The sequence below is a fragment of the Ailuropoda melanoleuca genome, chromosome 3, assembly GCF_002007445.2.
Source record: "Ailuropoda melanoleuca isolate Jingjing chromosome 3, ASM200744v2, whole genome shotgun sequence".
Lineage (NCBI taxonomy): Eukaryota > Metazoa > Chordata > Mammalia > Carnivora > Ursidae > Ailuropoda > Ailuropoda melanoleuca.
This window is the reverse complement of record NC_048220.1, coordinates 69,204,881-69,225,305: the sequence shown is the minus strand read 5'-3', so window position 1 is coordinate 69,225,305 and position 20,425 is coordinate 69,204,881. Positions and strand designations below refer to the sequence as shown.

Genomic DNA, 20,425 nt, shown 5'->3' with positions numbered 1-20,425 from the left:
ACCTCTGCTTTCATAATATACCATCTATGCCTCTTTGGACATTCTTGGGCAGAAATGTGAACTCCAGTAACTTATTCCTGTGGGAAAACACTCTCTTCTTAACGCTGAGGTTTCCCAGGAACAACTGTGGCTCAAGGGGAGGAATGCCTCTACTCTGTTCCCACGCAATCCACCCACCTAGTCACCAAATACTTAAAGGATTATTTCTTACCTCCCTCACCTTGCTCTTTAGTCAAAATCACTACCTTATATGATTCAGAAGTTCAGAATATTATCTTCGTGAGAAAACAAACAAACAAACAAACGGAACTAGAGACTTCTGGCAGGGTGGACATCGGGAGGTAAACTGCCGAAATGCACAACAGATTCTCAGAGCCAAAAAGGTGCTGCCAAGTTACATTCATTCAGCCAAAATGATCATAAAATAAGGGTGTCACTGGTACTAGCAGAAATTGAAATTCACTGGTAAAGCTAGTTTCTTATTAAGCTTCTGTAAGAACACAAAACAGGTATAAGCGAAACACATCATAGACATGTTTGTTTGCGTTCCTGATGCCTACAAAGTACAGGCAATGTTACCAGTTAAAGAAGTACATTTATTCTATAGCTTTGTGTTAACACTACCCCTTTTGGTCTTAAATTCCTAACTATTTCAACCCCACCGAAGAAACAAAATATATTTAATGCCTATTTAACACTGAAACAAGACCTACTTGTATAAATAGCAAGGTGTTGCATATTACACTTGCTGGACAGAACCAGAAAAACACATATAAGCCAGAATTAAACTGAATGTAGAAATGAATAGTTCCTCTATTCTTAGGCAACACTTCCCTGAAAGTGTTACAAATGCATAAATGTTAATAAATATGAAATGGAAAGAATCCTTCAACACTGGCCTCGAGCCATTAGTAAACAAGATAAAAGAAATATCATTTGTTTCCCAATTTTCAAAATCTCATTATGGCAGGAATATGCCCAAACCACCAAGTCTCTTAGATCTCAGAAAAGGTTTTGAGTTTCCACGCACATTTTAGTTTTTTAACGAAATTTATTAAAACATCTTGGTAATATGAGTCACAGAGCTAGTGAGTGAGGAGCCAGGATTTGAATGCTGGCAGAATGAATTACTCTTCACCATTACGCTACACTATGCAGCAGTCCTACAAAAGGAAGTTGATTCATGGTTAGATCTCTAAAATGAAAAAAAAAATAAAAGTATAAAACCAAATATATTTAAGGAAAGCAGTGTGGGATAGGACATGTGCTCCTCCAAGTCTTACCATTTTCAAAGAGAAGGTACTAATTTGCGTGCTCATAGACAGTCTTTTTAAAAATTTACTCTGCAGAATGTAAGTTTTCCAAATGCAGACACCACACTTTAAGAACAAAGCTTGGAACAAGTCAGCACATAGTGAAGGTATTTTTTAATGTATTTATTTGAGAGAAGTAGCTATCTTTTAAAAAGCTATTATCTTTTTAAAAAGAGATAAGTGGGGGCCTGTCAGAAAAAATTTAAAAAATACTTGTTAAGTGACACAGTTCAAAAGGGTATGCAAGAAGAATTTGTATTAAAATATTCCTTCTATGCTTCTTCTCTGACCCCAACTGCTGACTCCCCAAAAGAAGAACGGAGCAAGGAGAGGTGGAACACTAATTTTGGTTTGCAATATTTTTAGTCTTGACGAAAATAAGAGACAAAGAAAAGCTATTAGCAAAATGTAAAAAGAAATCCAAATAAAAGAAAATAACAAAAAAGAAAATAATTAAGTACATCTGAAACTCAATATTACCTGATTTCAATAAAATAGATTTAAGTCTAAAGCATTCATCTTCTAAAAAAATTTTTGTACAATAAATTCTTACAAAAATACAAGGGAGATGATAATCTTGAATCTTCATAGCAAAAACGCTGCCATCAGTTTACAACTTGCTGAGGGTCCATTTGACTATCATTAACTCATTTACGAATATATGATGATGATCCAAAAGTCCGGGATTGTAACCACATTTTTGTCTACCAATAGTCATTGTCATTTCATTAGCTGCCAAGAAAAGCTTCTGTACATGAATTCTTCAAGTCTTTATCTCAATAGCGTTTCCTGAATTGGCAATAAATTAAAATAGAACTACGTACCCAATTGCGATGAACCGCATTGGAGCAAAGTTAGCCACACTTTAGTGAACATTTGCTTATTTCTATCTAATTCAACACACTATTATCTAATCCCCAAATCAGGCTGGACCCTCCCTTTATATTCAATTATATTTCTGTGTACTTCCTCCGAATGAACACTTACCAAGCCTCTCAGTAGCAGAAGTGATACAGACAGAAGTGAGGCTGCTATTCTCAAAAGCAAAGCATTTCTTAGTCCCACTAACACTCAATACTCTACACTTAGTCTGAATTGTTTTCTTAAATTAGCCACCCAAACTGGATTCTAAAAGGACAATGTCAGTGGCCCAAAGGGCTTAGGTGCTTAGCATTTCAAGGGCAGAGAAAATACTGCTAATAAGTATAAAGGGGAATGAGCCCAAACTCACGGACATTATTTTGATAAATCTTGAACATACTAGTTCCTTCCACCAAGCTCCAAGGGCCACAGCAGCCTCCCTTACTTAAGTGTTGAGGACATTTTGACAATTATGGAATGGGAAGAAACTAGATAAGGATTACACTACTTCTGTCTTCAAATCATACTACCAGTACCAAGTTAAAGAAAGATCTTTACAACATTTAGCTGTCCTCAATCACTCTCACTAATCACCATGCATTTTTTCCTCTAAAAAGACCTTGGAATGGTGTAATGCTGCTGAGATGATGACTGTTCTAACAACTATTTTAAATCTTATGAAATAACAGTTTCATGTCCAGGACAGTGAATGACACCTGAGGCAGTTGTCTAAGAGACGCTACCATGCAGCCCTGGGCATTATTTGCTGCAAGGTCCAGGAAGGAAAGGAGCACAAAGGTACCCATTTTCTCATTGCACTTCCCATTCTCCTGTTCGCCCAGCTTATGAAGTTCTCCCCACAGAAGCATCAGGAAGCCTTTACCTCCTTTCATCCCAGATCACTGGCTTGGCCTCCCTGGATAGCACCAGGGTCTAGAGAAAACTCTGGACCGCTCAATCCCTCCATTTACAACAAGTCCAAACAACTAGCTTAAGTTTTATTTGGTGGCTGCATTCTTGAAGTATGTGGAAGGAATGCTCAGGAGACCCTCATTAAGCAATGCACACTGAAGGGAAAGAACTTCAAAGGGTCTTTTACTATTGAACTTGCTTCTCCATTGTTTTTTCAAACTCCCTTAGAAGCCTGAACTTTCTATATTTGGTAAATGAACTGGTTTCTTCCTAGTTTAGATGCTAAGGTTGAAATTTTTAAAAACTAAATTGGTTCATTGTTCAATCATAAGCATCAGTAGAAAAGTTAAGCAAAACCAGGCACTAAAAAACAGTAACTGCAATCACAATGCTCCTACAAAGTCAATGGCTCTATATACCTCTTAGTAATGCTTTTCTTAAAATCTAAAACATTCGGGAAAGAGAACAGTTTTGTTTTTTTTTTCTTTTTTTTAAGTAGGCTCCATGCCCAACGTGGGGCTTGAACTCACAACCCTGAGATCAAGAGTCACATGCTTGTACCAACTGAGCCAGCAAAATGCCCCCGGGACAGTGAACAATCTTAACTTACAAGAGACTATGAATTTTCTGACTATGAGAGAGAGAAGTACACAGTATAATTTAACTAGTGGCAAATGTTTCCTATCTCCTTCCAGGCTTCCAAATGCCAGTCTTAACTCACTCATCCCCTTATCCCTCAATTGCTTTTGTCCAACCAGTCCCACCTACTTGCCCATTCCAACCCCAATTCCTCCATCTTTCGACTTCATATATCAGTGTCCTGCTCCCCAAACTAAATTCATTTCTCAAAGATTTGCAAGGTTCAAGATATGACCATTTTGGAAATCTCTGCCTATCAGCTTCCCCCTTTACCTTAAATCTCTACATTTCTCTCATCTTCATCACTAATTCTCTTAAGTCCCAATTTTCCCTAAAGATCCTTGGTTTTTGGTTTTTTGTTTGTTTTTCCTAAATATCTTTGGATTCAAAGTCCTACAGGTACTCCCAGGACAATCACAAATGGATTACAACAAATCAGGTTACAAGGAATCCTGACCATCCTTCCATAGACTAAGGAACAAAAACTATTTTGTTTCTGTCATATTTACTGCACACAAACACCAGGGCAATGAGCAGCTTTCTTTATAAAGTCCACTAGATACACAAGTTGCTGAACCACCACAAAGGCTCCTAAGTTTCCCTTCATTCCCAATCCTGGTTTCTTGTGATACTCAGAAAAGGTACATATCTAGGGATTCAAATTAAAAAAAAAAAAAAAAAAAAGACTTTCTCTGATTGCTCCAATAATATTATGGAAATATCTACCAGTATTATTAGCTCTAGTTCCAACCTCCTACAGTTTCTACAGTTTTCAAGACATGAGGTAACTAACTGACAGAACACGGTGACACTGTCCTAACCTCAACTACCAGGAGCCACGGGTCTGATCCAGCTCCGTCACAACTTCAGGAGTATCCTTGGCTAAATTCCTTCATATCTCAATTTCCTACTACTTTCACAGAGAGGGTTCAGAACGCTGCTGTTTCCCAACAGGAGTATTACACTGAATCATTACAAATGTGAACTTACTGGTGACAGATGTTACATCAACAGGTTATGAAGACAATTCTGTGCATTTATTTCATAATTAGAAAACTATCTTAAAGTCTATTGCTTTTTTGTTTCTTCTATATTTCTTAGTTTTATATAAGCCTGAAAACAAAACTAGATTTTCGCATTTCATTTCTCTTATTGAGGTCAGCATTATCTGCTGACAGGTTTGTGGGTTTCCTGCAAGTGTGTCCAGCAGAAAATCTACTTGTAAGTGGGCATTCAAAACATTTTTTGAATGCATTACTGAAGAGGAAATCACCCCTGGCTAATTTTCTGTATGATAATTTCCTTATAACTAATCTTTCTGGTTATGTATCTTTCAGCTCTCAAGGATCATCTATAGATAAGTGATAATCACCGATTTTAGGGACGCCTGGGTGGCTCAGTCAGTTAAGCATCTGTCTTCGGCTCAGGTCATGATTCCCGGGTCCTGGGATCAAGTCCTGCATTGGGTTCCCTGCTCAGCGGGGAGTCTGCTTCTCCCTCTGCCTGCTGCTACCCTTGCTTATGCTCTCTCTCTCTCTGTGTTAAATAAATAAATAAAATCTTTTAAAAAAATCACTGATTTTAATCATTCCTAAAATATGCTGTTTGTCTCAAGACAGACTTTTTTGGAAATTGTTATGCAAAGCAAAGGACTTTCCCCCACTGCTTTCTTTAAAAACTGGATAGCTTCTAATTACAGCATTAACCTTAAAATATTAAATGATGTTAACATTTGATCTCTATACAGTTCTATTTCACTTCACTGAAATAGAAAACTTGAGACAGAAGGATAAAAACATATTTTTACTTATATTCCGTCACCAGAGAAACAATGATCTTCCATTTTTAAGGATTTTCTTTCAACGTGGTCATTTATCATAGAACAAAAGAAATATATATATATAAACAAAATGTGGTAAGCTCATATTTTTGACAGATGATGCTAATTTTTTTAAAAAAGAAATGTATAACTATAGGACAACTGTTATTAGTAAGACCAAAAGATGAAATCACAATTTGATACTGCCTTACGACCCATGAATATTGAATTTGTTGTCCAGACTTCCCATTTTGGAAGCTGGGTAATATTTCCAACAGGATGCCAGTCTGAAAACAAAAACAAAGATAGTTTGTAAGACAGGTAAATCCCCTTTGTTTGATTATATACCAGGGAGGTAGAACCAAAGTGATTCCTGGGAACTTTGCTCATAAGAAAAAAATGATGAATGTATGTATATATCAGGGAAAAAAGTCCTTCTCCATCAGTATGCTTCCAAATCCTCAATCTGCCTACCTAATAAAGTTCTCAAAAGCTCCCTTCTGGTGAATACTTCTGGTACCCTCAAAAAGAAGTCGCACATTTCTAGCCCTAAGCTCTGAACTCCTTGATCAGAGTCTAAGACTGAACCTTGGCATTTACAGTCCTTAACGTGAATTTAAATTATTCTCAAATACCCTAATCCTGCATGTAAAGGAGAAGAAACAAAGAGAAATAAAGCTACACAGTCATCAAATAACTACTTGCCCTAATCTAGTACATCTATCAAAAGATCTAGGGAGTTGCCATCATTTTTTTTTTTTTTTGTAATATATAAATCACTACTTCCTAAGAGTTTCACCTCTAAGTGCCTAACAGGACATAATAGTTACTGCCAAACCAATCTTGAGTACTAGTCCAGCACATCTTTCTCCCCATAAAAAAAATCACCAAGAAACCAAAGCCAGACTGGATATCCAGTCTGCAGTGTAATAGTCAACAGTCCCCTCCCAAGGGCAAGATCAAAAATATCTCCTGAGCCAAATGGGAAATCCTGGCACTAAGGTCCCTTCTTATAAGACCTTTCTGGAGATAAGCATATTAAATAGGTTGAAGCAGTGTGTTACCTGGATAGATTAACATAAGATATTCATCAAATGAACCCATTATCAGCAGGTACAGAGCAGGGCCCAAGACAAATGAGCCATACGAGCAGCAAGTTTTGATGGAAAACAGGGAAAGCACAGAAAGCCCTACCGGAATAGATGAGTTCTGAGAGTCAAAAATGACAAAACAGAAACTAAATTTCCTCCTTCACAAATTTCTAGGTCAGAGGGTGAAACCACTGACAACATTCTAATTGAAAGGCAAGTGGTTCTGAATTGCTGAGACCGGTTTTGCTAAGCTCTCACATCTCTCTCTATAAGCAGCGATATGTGAGAAAGTGTAAGTGGTGAAGACTTTATTAGAAGAGGGAGAATGTGCAACAAAAGCCAATATCAAGCTTAATAAATGCTGTAATTATAAATTCTAGGGATAATGAAATACTCTGCACCAAAACACCCAGACCTAGAGAAGAACTAGCTGTAAGTATCCTTTGTACTCATTAGGATTAAGTACAAAGATAAACATACTTAAACAAGTCCCATTTAAAGACACTAGAAAAATTCTACAGCTATCCTTCAAAAGTTCTGAAATAAATAAACAGTCCACCTTAAACCTGAAAACACCTCAAATTGCTAGGAGCTAATTTTTGGTTGACTTTAGATGTTGTAGTTTCTATTTCCTTGTTAAAAGACACTTAGATAAGCCTTCAACAAGTGATTAACACATTAACCAAAATGATGCACGGTCAAACTGTTTCCAGCAGATTCTGAAAATCTGGAAGATAGATAGGAAAAGGATTAAAAATCCAATCTCCTACACAGAAGTTGAAGCATTCCGCCTTCTTTTTTCACCTCTCTGGGACTTTTCCATTGCCCCCTCAAATGGGACAATCCGCAAATATTAACATCTAGAGGAACATATTTTAAGAGGGGAGAAAAGACCCCAATTGGAGGATTTGAGAATGTACTTTAATTCTGTAGGCACAGGTCCACCAAATCAGCTAGCACTAGTCTTGATCAAATCGGTGACTCAGCCTTGCGGGGAATTTTTTTTAAGTGAAAGTTCACATTTAAAATCCTACAAACATGGAAGCTCCAAGTATTCTACCTAGGACAAAGAAAAAGCCTTGGAATATTCATTTGAAAGTACTCAGTGATTTGTATTAAACACATTTTACACTAGTAAATACTAGATGGTTTCTAAGTTTACTTTCAGCTCTAGTATTCCTTAATTCTCTTAGTAACCTTACCAGACTATTCTTAGAGGCTTCGAAATTACAAACAGAACCTGAATGAGAAAGAAAATTCAGAATTAAAGTTGCCGTCATTAAGCCTAATTAGTACAGACAGGAAGACGGCAGTAGAATAAAGCATTCTGAATTAGGGACAGGGAGAATATAACGAGTAATTTGCAGTCCTATGAATGAAACAGCATACAACAAAGTCTGGCTAGGGTTTGGGATATAGTGGGCATGTCTCTATCTTGACTGGCAACTGACCCACCTAAACCGGTGTAGACGTTTGCTTCTATTAATGCGACAAACTGTCTACCTGAAATAACCAACCATCCGCAAGAAAACACATGTCAACTACAGAGTGAATCGTCTAATTTTAGTGTGAATTCTCCCCTACTGGCATTCTTTATACTTTCTGTCCCATAAGGGAATCCATATACTCAACGCCACAGAATGGTAAGACATCTCACCCCTATACTGTGACTCTGGCACATCGGGTCCAAACAAAAGCCATCGGTTTTAACTAGGGTGGGATTTATTCTGTCCATTCAGTAAAAAGCTGTGGCTGTTTGCAGGGCATCCTGCTGGCTCCTGCTTTGACTCTCGCCTCCTGTCACATTGTGATATCACCATGACGGACCCCTGATATTTAAAGTCTTCGACTGAAAAACTGGTATTATCGGGAGCCCGTGAAAGGAAGCTTGAACACCCTGCAGGAGGGTGACAGTGCGTGTAGGCACCTCCTCGGCAGAGCAGGATCAAGCAAGCCTTTCCGCAAGTTTCCCTTCCTTCCACTAAATTAACCTGCCAAGCCCCCAACCCCACCCCGCTCTATTAGGAAAAGTCATGCAGACAACTCGCGGAAGGACAGGGGGGACAGCTCCCTGCGCACCACAGAAGTTTGGTTTGGCAGTGGCCGAGGCTTACTTAACCCTTCCTGCCAAAAGAGCCGGGGCGGACGCCACCTTCTCCAGAGGCGAACCCAGAAGGCCAACTTTCCCCTCCTCTGCGCAAAACAGCCCAAACTTTGCTGTTTGCCCACCTGGCCATGCAGCGCAGCTTCGGGTCTGGAGGCACGCGACGCCCCAGGCCCTCGGCAGACGATGGCACTGACCTTCACGCCAGCCCCCGGTCCGGCGCCGGCCTGTGCCCGCCCCCCCCCCGGACTCCAGCCTCCAGCTACCTCCCCCAGTCCGCTTCCACCGCCCCCAAAACCTCGTGGGAAACCCACGGAGAGGGCGACTACAGCCCGACACCGCGTGTCCCGACGGCCAGCGTCCCTCTGCACCCCAGAGAGTCCCAACCCCGACGCCTGTGGCTGCCTACTCACCGTTAGTAAAAGGATCCATTTTCCCCCCGCCGCGGCTCCTTACAGCCGAAGCGCCCAAGCTTCCTACTCCAAGAACTGAAGCGGCCCTGTCGACTGAGCATGCCCAGCGCGGCCGCCTAGGGCTGTCGGGGAGGTGCCGCGAGGGGCGGCGCCGCTCCGCCTCTCTTAAGTTCCGCTGCTCCGGGTTTTTGCAACAGCTGCAGAAAGAGCGAGGGAGGCCAGAGGGGAAAACCACCACACAGTCAGAGACCCACTCCTGGGAGAGGAAGGGGAGGAGTGGGGTAGAGGTGGGGGCGGCCTCATGGGCGGGGCCTGAAAAGCCACGCCCCTCTAGGGGACAACTGCTGTTCAAGCTCTTCAGTACTGGGGGACAGTATTCAGTCATTCAGCAAATATGACAGCCTACTGCGTCCTGGCCCGGCCGGGTCCTAGGCGCCGGGAACCCGATACCGAGCCCCCAAATATCGACCATTGCCCCGTGTAGTGGACATTCCAGAGACAGACAATAAACAAACACAGAAGGCACACAAGACTGAAAGAAATGTCCCGCTGAGCATTAAATAAGGGTGATGTGATGCAGAGTGAGTGGAGAGCTAATTCGGACGCCTTGGTGAAGAGAGGCCTCGCTTAGAGGTCCCACTGAGGCCGCGATCTGGAGGCAGAGCTGGCGCCTGCAGACGAAGGTCGCTCCCCAGAATTCGAAGCTTCGGTTTCCTTGCAGAGCTTGGCTCCGGATTGCTCACTTGGCGAAGGCCGGAGGGAGCAGATGCTGTGGGTCATCCTGGAAGGGCTGCCTGCCCACACCAGAGTGGTCTCTAGCGGTCGGAGGCCGGGAGACTGATGGGAGGGCGGGGACTCCCGCAGGGCCCCGCACGCCCAGGTTCCAGTCCCACCGTGGGCTTTTCGGGGAGCGGCCTCACCACGCAAGCGGTTCACAAAACCTGGAGCTGGATTTCCCGGGGGTGCGGGCGCCGCAGTATATGAGCAGAAGGCCTGCTGGAGCCGAGCTTTAAATCAACACCTGCGGCTCCAGTGGGTGCAGCCGCAGGGGCCCGCGGCCAGGCCAGGCAAAGCTACCGGGTTGAAGCGGAAACTCTTAAGCTGCTCCTGCCTCTCCTCGCGCCATTGCCTCCAACCGCGAGCCAGCATTGTGTTCAGTGTCAAATCCAGGCATTACCTGGCGAAACTTCGGGATGCAAAACCAGGGCCCCAGGGACCCCGGGTTTGTAGGGGCCCGCTTCCTTATCTCTAGTTCGAAGTGGGCGCCGCCGCCACGCTCGCAGTGAAAGCCTCTGCCCTCCCAGCGAGCCGCCACAGCCTGCTCCCCCTCCTCCCCTCCCGCAGCCCTGGCCCCTGCAGCGACTTGGCTCTGGTTGTGCCTCACTGCGCCTGCCAACTGTCACACACTCCTCCGAGGCTGTCAAAAGCAGGACGTCGGGTGCAAACAAGCCGGCGGCGACCGCAAACAGCCTGGGCAAACAGGGACGACGGGGGTGTCGTTTGACCCGTACGGAATTAGAAATTATGTTTTAAAGAAGTGAAATCGAAGTGCAATATTGTATTTTAAAATGTCAACTGTATTAAATCGCCCACTTTCCATTCCATCTTTAAAACCTCCAGTGGATACCAATCGCAGTTAAAATAAAAGTGAAACTCCTGGTCTAACTCCGGGTCCTCCTCTACACGTGCTATTGATGCTTTGGCCACAGAGGCCTTCTTGCGGTTCCTGGAAGTCCGCGAGTTCCATTCAGCATTGTTAACCATTCCTCTTGTATGCTTCTTGCGCAAGAATGATTCCGTCTGCCTGGTACTTTGCCTGCTGGTATCTTCTTGTCCTTAAGTCTCAGCTCATATGTCACCTCTGCAGAGAGCCTTTCCCTGACCACACAACGGAAAATAGCCACAAACAGTCTCCTCTCTAAAGACTGGGCCGTGCTTTTCTTCACAGGACTCATCACTCTCTGAAACAATGCTTCTATTTGTTGTTTCATTATTATCAATCTTCCTCTCAAGAATGCGAGCTCCATGAAAGCAGAGTTATTACCTTTTTAAGGGCTGTATCCTAACCCAAGGTAAGTAGGCAATAAATCCTTTATGAATGCATATGTGAACAGATGCAATATGGTAGCTAGAGTTCTAGGTCATTTGCAATGTTGAAAATTCTGCCAGAAACAGTAGTGTGTGTGTGATCATTCCAGAGATGTCTGTATCCTATGATACCTCAGAGCTGCTCTCTCCCCTCTGTGGTAAGCATGGTCAGAGCCCCTAGCACCCCCCTCCCCACAGGCACTTCAGAATCACAAACAGGAAGGGAACCACAGGGTTGGTGCCATCAGCGTTCGGAGGTTATATAGTATATGCAGGGCCGGATTTTGTTGAAAGGACTCCACACCTTATATTGCTCAGATAAGAGACTCGTCCCTATACTTTAGGTCAGGTCATGCTCATTTGAAGTTATTTTTGCAGCCAAAGCACTTAGTTTCAGAGATATTTAAAACCCCACAGAGTGTTAAATCTCCTCACCTCACCTTACCTGTAAGCTACAGTCTATCATGCTTTTAAGTGTGAAACACGTTATCTTGTGTTTTGTCTTAAATACTCCAATTCTGCAGAGTTGTGGTAAAAATGCTTCACCACTGCAGTAGCAAATATAGGTGGGTCATCATGTCTTTCTGAGATTTGAGAAAGAGATGAATAACTTCTTTATCCTCTTTGCCAACCTCTTTCCTCCCATCCCTCCCATCCCTACACACACACACACACACACACACACACACACACACACACACAAGGACATTTAAGGACTTGTGGTTTTATAATGGAGGTAAAAAGAGGAAGCAACAAAAATGTTTCAGAATCTTACCTAGCCTCAAAAGAATAATAAATGTTGCTTTGCTTCATTCTGGGATTTCTTTGTGGTATTTTGTTTTTATTTATTTGGATACCATTTTACATATGACTTCATGAAGACTTTTTGAGGGAGCACAATTTCATAAATTTGCTACTGATCATGTTTCAGTCATTAACCTCCTCTTCTCCTCCTACACCTAGCTTCTTCTTTAGTTTAAGGATATAATACTTTAAATTATTATGAAGTTACTATTCATTATCAGAGGAGATAGTGTGACATTGTCTGCTATACCCACCTACTATTTTCAAAATCCTTGCTGTCTACCATTTAACATTTGAAAACCAAATATTTGGAGGACTAAATATAAAATAAACAGCATGAAAGGAAAAAATATAAGCTCCCTGAGTAACAAACAGCATTTATTTATAAAGAAGCAGCAAATTTGCTAAACGGTGACTATAGAAACTTTTCTTTTCATCAAAATAAAGCACTTGGCCTTCCATGGATCGACTAATTCAAGTTTCAACTTAATAGATAAGATGAATTCTGGAGAGGTTAGGCTCACTCACAGCCCATGGCAGACACAGACCGGAACTCAGGTGGTCTGTGTTCTAATCCAGTGCTCTTGAGTTTGTTATTGCTTCCCTATTCCCGCAGGGAATTTAGGGGCAATGACAATAATACACAAAAGGGATATGAAGTAAAGAGAAATATAGCTAACTTCAGACTGCTAGAAGACTGTTCCATTAATTATTTAATTGATGTTCCAATTTACTGATATTCCATGTGAACTTTGTTTAGTGTTATTAAATATCTTTTCTAATTATTTTGAAATAAGCTAAACAATGTATTCGTTCAGTGTACACATCAGAAAATGATATTTATTCAGCACTTTTGAATAAATGGAACATGCTGCTTGCTTCCCGGACAAAGGCGACTATCATGAGGTTTCCAGCTACTCCAGACTTTACCCAGTCATGCTAAGGAGCAGAGGAGGCAATATCTCATTACACCTGTAACCTATTTACAGCACACCTTCTCTGCATCAATTAGTGATGTTTGAAGTGATCACAAATTAAGAAATGTTTAGAGCACTAAGGTAAACAATATAATTATCCAACAGAATTCTTGCAGAGCTGAGACATTAGCAAAAAGATTCAGCTAAATAAACTTAAAGGTTATTAGAAAGGAACGGTTATATAGTGGTTCAGATGCTTTGGCCTACAAAAACCAAAATGCTGAATCAAATTAGCATAAACATTAAGGAAATCTATCATCTCACATAAGTGCAGAAATAAGACAGTCTCTAGTCACAGCTCCCAACCTTACCAAGAACCCCACTTCTCACTCTGTTCACTCTGTAAGCAATTTTCTGAAAGACTGAGTGTCCTGTGGACAGAGAGGGGGCTGCATCAGAGAAGGGAGAAGGAATCTTTTCTTTGGTGTCTCCTTCTCAAGAGCAAGGAAACTTTTCTCAAAAATCCCCCATTAGAATTCTTAGGTTTCAATTGCCAAAACAAAATTTTGTACATTTCTAAACCAATCACTGAAAATAAAAACAGGGTTACTATAAGTGGTTTCTTAAAGCAGAGTTTAGGAATGCTGAGTTTAGGATCATTTCCCTGTTTCATAGGGGGAGATAGGGGGAACTTGAGTAAAATCATTTTTATTATTCAGAAGGGAAAAGGGAGGGTTAGGCAACCAAAATGTCAAGTAGGCAACCTAAAGGTCCACTGAACGTTATAAACACTGATATATTTTAATAATATTTTGATAATTTCTTTAAACCTTAAGGTATTTGTCCCAGGAAAAGTAAAGATAGAGCCCAATTCAATGTAATTTTTCATGTAATCATTGCAATTAGGATTCCAAACCAAGAAATGGTATATTATTAAACTTCAAATTCTGATCTGGAAGTAACTACTAAAATGGAAAAATAAATTAGGCATTTATATTAGTCTGCAAAGGCTGCTATAAAAAATTGTCACAATCTAGGTAGCTTAAATAACAGCCTCATAGTTAAGGAGGCTAGAAGCCCAAGATCAAGGAGTCAGCAGGGCCATGTTCTTTCTGAAGGCACCAGGGGAAAGTATGTTCCAGGCCTCTATCCTTGCTTCCTTGGCTGATGGCAGTATAACACCAGCCTTCAGATGCCATTCTCCCTGTGTGCACACCCGTGTCCATATTTCCCCTTTTAATAAGGGAACTAGTTATGTTGGATCAGGGGCCCACCCTTCTCCAGTATAACCTCATCTTAACTAGTTACATCTGCAACAACCTTATTTCCAGTGAAGTCATGTTCTGAGGTAATGAGGGTTGTGACTTCAACATGTGAATTTTGGTTGGGGGATGCAGTATCCAATGCATTATAACAGCATCTTTCTAACAGAAATAAAGCTGAAGATAAGTATCAAGAAAGATGTGACTTCAAAGGATAGCATTAAGCACTAAAAAGACAACCCACAGAATGGGAGACAATATCTGCAAGTCATATACCTGATAAGGGACTTATATCTAGAATATATAAAGAACTCTTGCAAATCAATAATAAAAGACAAATCAATTAAAAATGAGCAAAAGATCTGAATAGACATTTCTCCAAAGAAGACCTGCACATGACCAATAAACACATGTAAAGATGGTCCATATCATTAGCCATAAAGCAAATGCAAATCAAAACCACAATGAGAAGCCACTTCACAGTATGGCTAGGCTCAGGCTTAGATTGGCTAGAATCAAAAAGGCAGACATAATAAATGTTGGCAAAGATCTAGAGAAATTGGAAACTTCATATACTTCAGTGGGAACATAAAATGGTACAGTTGTGTTGGAAAATAGTCTGGCAGTTCCTCAAAAAGCTAACCATAGAGTTAACAAATGATCCAGCAATTCCACTCCTAGCTATATCGCCAAAATAATTGACAATCTATGTCTATACAAAAACTTCTGCATGAATGTTCATAGCAGAATTATTCACAATAGCCAAAAAGTATAAACGACACAAATAGTCATCAAAGAAGTCAGTTACAGAAGACCTATATTGTATTATTCCATTTGTATGAAAAGTTCAGACTGGCAAAGTGATAGAGAAAGTAGATTAGTGGTTGCCTAAGATGGTAAGGAGGGAGGAATGGGAAGTGACTGCTTGTAGGGGGGCTTCGGGTTGGGGTGATAAAAATGTTCTAAAATCAACCATGTTGATAGGTGCACTCTGTAAATGTCCTAAAAAACCATTGCCTCTGTGACTGAGGCAAGTTGCTTAATCCCTGGATTTCATTTTCTCCTTTGTAAACTGAGGAGACAAGTACCACCCTCTTAGGGTTATTGTAGGAGTAAGATGAATTAACACACCAGATGTGCTTTGAACAGAGACTGGCACAAAATAAGTACTAAGGATGTATTTGCTATTACTATTAGATGTGAACTGTGAAATTTTTAAACCATGTTTATTGCATGCAAAAAAAGCTTAGACTTGCAAAACATAATGTAAGAGCAAACAAATTTATATGATACTGATATATTCCAACCCGATAATTTAAAATAATGGTGTCCTGAGGAAAATGAGTTCTTGATATTGATATCTAAGCCCTGCATCATTTGGGGCCTAGCCAGGCTAGGAAGTGTCAGCGATGGTGGGCCCTGCTTCCAGCTATGAAAAACAATCATAGGTCCTCTTCTATAAAAGTCAGAAGATATAAATGATATATTTTTTATTTATTTATTTATTTTTATAAATGATATTTTTAGAAATTATCTCTGGCTGGAATTTTTAATTGACCTGCTCTTTTGAGGGAGATGTTTACACTCCTGAAGATTCTAATTCGGTTTTCCTTCTCCTTTGTTTCTAGCAGCCTTGCTAACACAGAGCCTGTCTAAGATTCCTTCCCATTAAATGTGTCCTTCAGGTTTTTGTTTGTTTTTGAGCATGAGAAGGTACTGTAATATTTATGCAGAAAATTACACTTGACTGTGATTCTTGGCTGACTCTGGGATGACTCAGATGCTTTTTTCCTCCCTCTGGCTGATAGCTGCCAGCACAGGCTGTCAGTCAGTCAGCAACATTTGTGGAGTGCTCATGGTGCGCAGAACACCGAAGAGAACTAAAAACAAAACAGGAGCTACGGTTTTGCTTTTAAGGTGCTTGTGTTACCTTGGGCAGTCTGAGCAAGCGCCCAGGATGCATGCACAACACACAGAAGTATACATACGTACAGCAGGATCAGCTTGGAGCAAAATCGACAAGTAGGGGGCTCTGAGTTCTGCTATGTCCCATTTTCCATTTTCCTTCCTCAATTCTAGATGCTGCTTCACACAGTCAACAAATATTTATCAAATGCCACCTGTATATAACACCCTTGAGTTAGTGACAGATACTGCCTTCCAGAACTTCCTACCAAACCAGTATTTTCTGGAGTGTTGCCCTTGTTCCAGAACCCACCCACCCCAATCCTCTCTCCCAGTTTCAGTTTTCTCTCTCCCCTTGGGCTCTTTCCTCAGCTAGCTATAAAGAACTAAGTATTCATTTAAACAAAATTAAAAAGTCTCACTAAAGCATGACTAATGAGTTACAATTGAATCCTTTAACTTTTATTAGCCCAAAGGAATGAATCTGTAATGGTGAAATTATAGAAGAAAAGGCAACTGGATAAGAGATGTTTTTTGGAAAAAAAGTCTATGAGATTTCCTTTTTTTAGATAGTATTTTTTAGATCTGAACTTGCAAGACCAACACTGCGGGCATTATTTCTATCTGAGTCCTCAGTGAGCTGGAGGAGACAATAGTGTGTATATTCCCCTTGGCCTTAAAGTCCAAACAGCTAGGCTGCCCAGTGAAACAGTTATCTGAAACTAGGAGAATAATATGCTTTTTCTACCAGGTAATGGTTTTTCTAGAATATAGAACATTATTTTTAAAACAGTGCTTTGAAACAGGATAAAATAAAGTAAAAATAAAATAAAGTAAAATAAAATAAAAGGAAACAGTGCTTTGATCAGTAATGTCATAACTGCTGCTTATAGATAAGGCACAAATTAGAATAAGAATAAACACATGCAAATATTTAAATGCTGTATAGCCTCTCTCATTAAGTAACAACTAATTCACTATTGCTTAAGAGACCCTAATTTAGTCCTTGAGGTGAGTTGAATTAATTTGCCACGTCTGACTCCTGAGGGCTCTGTCTGGTTCACAGGAATTGTGTATAGTTGTTTCAGACCAGATTTTGTCTTTGATCTTTATCAGCTTCAGTCTCTTGACCTGTTTACCCCTTACCCAGCTTCCTTCTCAATTTCCTTCTAAAATTCCTACTACTAGTCTTTGGGCCTATATCTGGAGGCATGAACGGAAAGAAAATAAAAGTATATGCTAATCGCCTTGGGCCCTGAAGACAGTTGTTTCTCTTTCAGAAAAAAGTCTCCAACCCCCATCCTTGCCTCTTGCCATATTTGAGTGTTTAGAGTGTTCAACCTAACCTTTTCCCAACTCAAACTCAAAATAATTAGAAATGAGTTAGAATTTCCAAGCTCAGTTAACTAGAGAACAGTTTTTAATGAGGAATGTGGTTTTAAAACCAAGAAATAATGTCCTTTGTACCCCTTCAGTCTTTTGACAGACAATTTACTCTGCCTACCTTAAAATGGGTTTTGTAATTATAACTGAAGTATTGTTTAGATGACTGCAGGGACATGTCAGATGGATCAACATGTGAATTCCTTACAGAAACATGAACCTGAAATGATGTATCGAAAGGAAGAAATATGGCATAATTCAACAGAGGGAGGCATGAACTTTGAAGTGTGGGAAATCATATGTGTAAAGACCTAAATGTGAGAATTAATTAATCATGTATCGAGAATAGAAAATTAGTTTGCTGACTTTATCTGGGATCATGGTAGAAGATGAAAACTTTTGGAGAAAAGAGAAAAAATTAGCAAAAGATCTTGAAGTTATGGTTGTGAAGTAAAAATTTACATAGGTGATTGAGACATAGAAATTCTTTTCACTCCGTCAGTTAAGTCTACATTTCTCAAACTTTCTAACCATTTCTCCCTATGAATATTGGAAAATTTTCCTGATTTAAATCCTGAACAAATGATCTGTTTATACTGTTAACTTCCTGATACAATGTTAGGTATCCCACAACTTTATTTATGAGAAATCGATACTACGCAGTCAATACTGCAAACCAATTTCCATCCTAAGGAGCCTCTTATGTAAAAGTGTTAGGCATTTGCACATTGTTGAAAATAAATTATTACAGCTTCTGGGAATATGCTAGACTAGGTACCTTGACTGACCTTCTTGCTAAGGATAATTTAAAATGTAGAATTAAAAAATTTTTTAATTGTTTGAATATATTGGTGACCTGAAAAGCTAGTAAGAAATAGTTATGGATCAAGTTGAAGGAAGGAACTCTGAGGGATAAGCAAAGGCTGAAGTCAGTGTTCACCTTGAGGCCTTTTTTTGGGGGGGAACGGCTTTGAGAGTGGAGAGGACAGATGGGAGAGCCTGAGCTTGCCCAAGCTGGGAAATATAATAGCAAACAAAATTCACGTACAGCCTGCTTACAAAAGACTCATCTGAAACTAAATACAGAAAAATTCAAAGGAAAAGGATACAGAAAAATTCATCAAGGAAATATCAATCAAAAGAAACTAGTGACATCCTTATGTAAATATCTGGGGAAGCTGTACTTTACCAGGGAAAGTGTTACTAGATATGAAAGATTAACATTTGGTCCTGACAAGTACAGGATACAGGTGTAAAAAGTAAGTGAAGTAGGGGTGCCTAAGCGGCTCAGTAGGTTAGGAAATCGACTCTTGATTTTGGCTTAGGTCATGATCTCAGGGTCATGGGATCAAGCTCCAAGCCAGGCCCTGTGCTCCAGGGGAGGCAGGGGAAAGACTACTTGAGATTCTCTCTCCCTTTCCCCTCCCCCTGCTCGCTCTTGCGTGCACGCCCACGCTCTCTCTCTCAAATAAATAAATATATCTTTAAAAAAAGAAAAAGAGGGGCGCCTGGGTGGCACAGCGGTTAAGCGTCTGCCTTCGGCTCAGGGCGTGATCCTGGCGTTATGGGATCGAGCCCCACATCAGGCTCTTCTGCTATGAGCCTGCTTCTTCCTCTCCCACTCCCCCTGCTTGTGTTCCTTCTCTCTCTGGCTGTCTCTATCTCTGTCAAATAAATAAATAAAATCTTTTAAAAAAAAGAAAAAAGAAAAAGAAAATAAATTAACACCCCCTTTCAGAAAGATAATCTGGCACTACCTATTAAAATATTAGATTACATAAAATACACATGTGCTTCAACCCAGCTAAACTACTTCTCTCATAATATTTTTCACCCTTTCTTCCTTATGATTTGGAAACATGACTTCGATGAATGAGATTAAGATTTCAGGGAGCAGACAATATGACAGATAAATGATTTAAAGCCTGTAAACGTAAAGGTTGTAAACCCTTACATGCTGAAATGAAAAATAGTGACACATGGTTAAATGGAAGAAAGAAGATCAATAACGAATATAAGTAAAGGGATATTGTAGAGTAAAAATGTGGCCATTTTAAACAACCTTGTGTTTGGTAGACATCAATGTTCAACTGGAAAACTAGCCTCTGGGACTATTTGGAGGTCCCCCTTACAGTTAGGATGAAATAAGCCCCCCCAAAAAAACAAAACAAAACACCCCAGGAACTTCCCTCCAAAAATCAGGATTTCTGATCATTTGAAAATGTGGAACCTCAAATAGACCCAATGACACAGCAAGGAGTGAAATGCAAAAGGATTTACATGAAGTAGGACAAGAAATTCCTACCATGGTGGTAAAGTTGGACTCTTGAGGGCTGAAGTCCCCATTCTCTCCCCCACACAAAGCCTAAAAGGGAGCAAGACATTGGTTCTAGGCTCCTTTGATCTGGAAGATTTCTCATTCTGAGTGGGCTTCAGAGACCACAAAATTCTCCCAAGTCTCTGTGGAAATTTAGCAGACATGGAGCTGTGTCTGTTCCCTCCATCATCCATTCATGATCTTGTATATAAATATTTCACAACTTGTTTGTTCATTTGGGGTAAAAGGAAGTAAAACAAACTTTAGCCAAGTCTTAGTTGGTGCTGGGGGTTTGGCATCTACCATAAAGGTTTTGAAATACCACGCCAAGTACAATAGGTTTCTTTTTAAAAGGACTTCTTATTTGTTAAACCATTATTGGCAGAGTAGAGTAATTATCATGTTCATTTTTAACAAGTGATAAAAATGCTACTTCTACTATTTCTACTTCTGTACTCAATTCTAAAAAGTCTGAGAAGTTACAAATGTGTATACATAAAGAACTAAAAGGAAGAGAATCAAAAACTTGGAAATTTATGGTAGATAACTTACTATACAAAAGAAAGGTCTTTACTTATTTTATGGAAATAAATATGA

At 40.2% G+C, this 20,425-nt stretch overlaps 1 protein-coding gene and 1 long non-coding RNA gene across 3 annotated transcripts in view; one reads left to right on the top strand and one right to left on the bottom strand.

The window, feature by feature from the left end:
• LNPEP (leucyl and cystinyl aminopeptidase) overlaps nt 1-9,687 on the bottom strand; it is an 89,226-nt gene extending 79,539 nt beyond the window's left edge. Inside the window, exon 1 of one of the 2 annotated variants that reach the window (XM_011225481.3) lies at nt 9,153-9,687. In XM_011225481.3, the coding sequence (XP_011223783.2) occupies nt 9,153-9,537 (385 nt within the window). In that variant the 5' untranslated portion in view covers nt 9,538-9,687. The remainder of the gene's footprint in view (nt 1-9,152) is intronic. The other variant, XM_019800083.2, reaches the window with a different exon arrangement.
• An 817-nt stretch (nt 9,688-10,504) lies between these two features.
• The window catches only part of LOC109488539, a 114,803-nt gene continuing 104,882 nt past the window's right edge, over nt 10,505-20,425 (top strand). The window contains exon 1 of the long non-coding RNA XR_004624159.1: nt 10,505-11,224. This is a non-coding gene — a long non-coding RNA (uncharacterized LOC109488539). The remainder of the gene's footprint in view (nt 11,225-20,425) is intronic.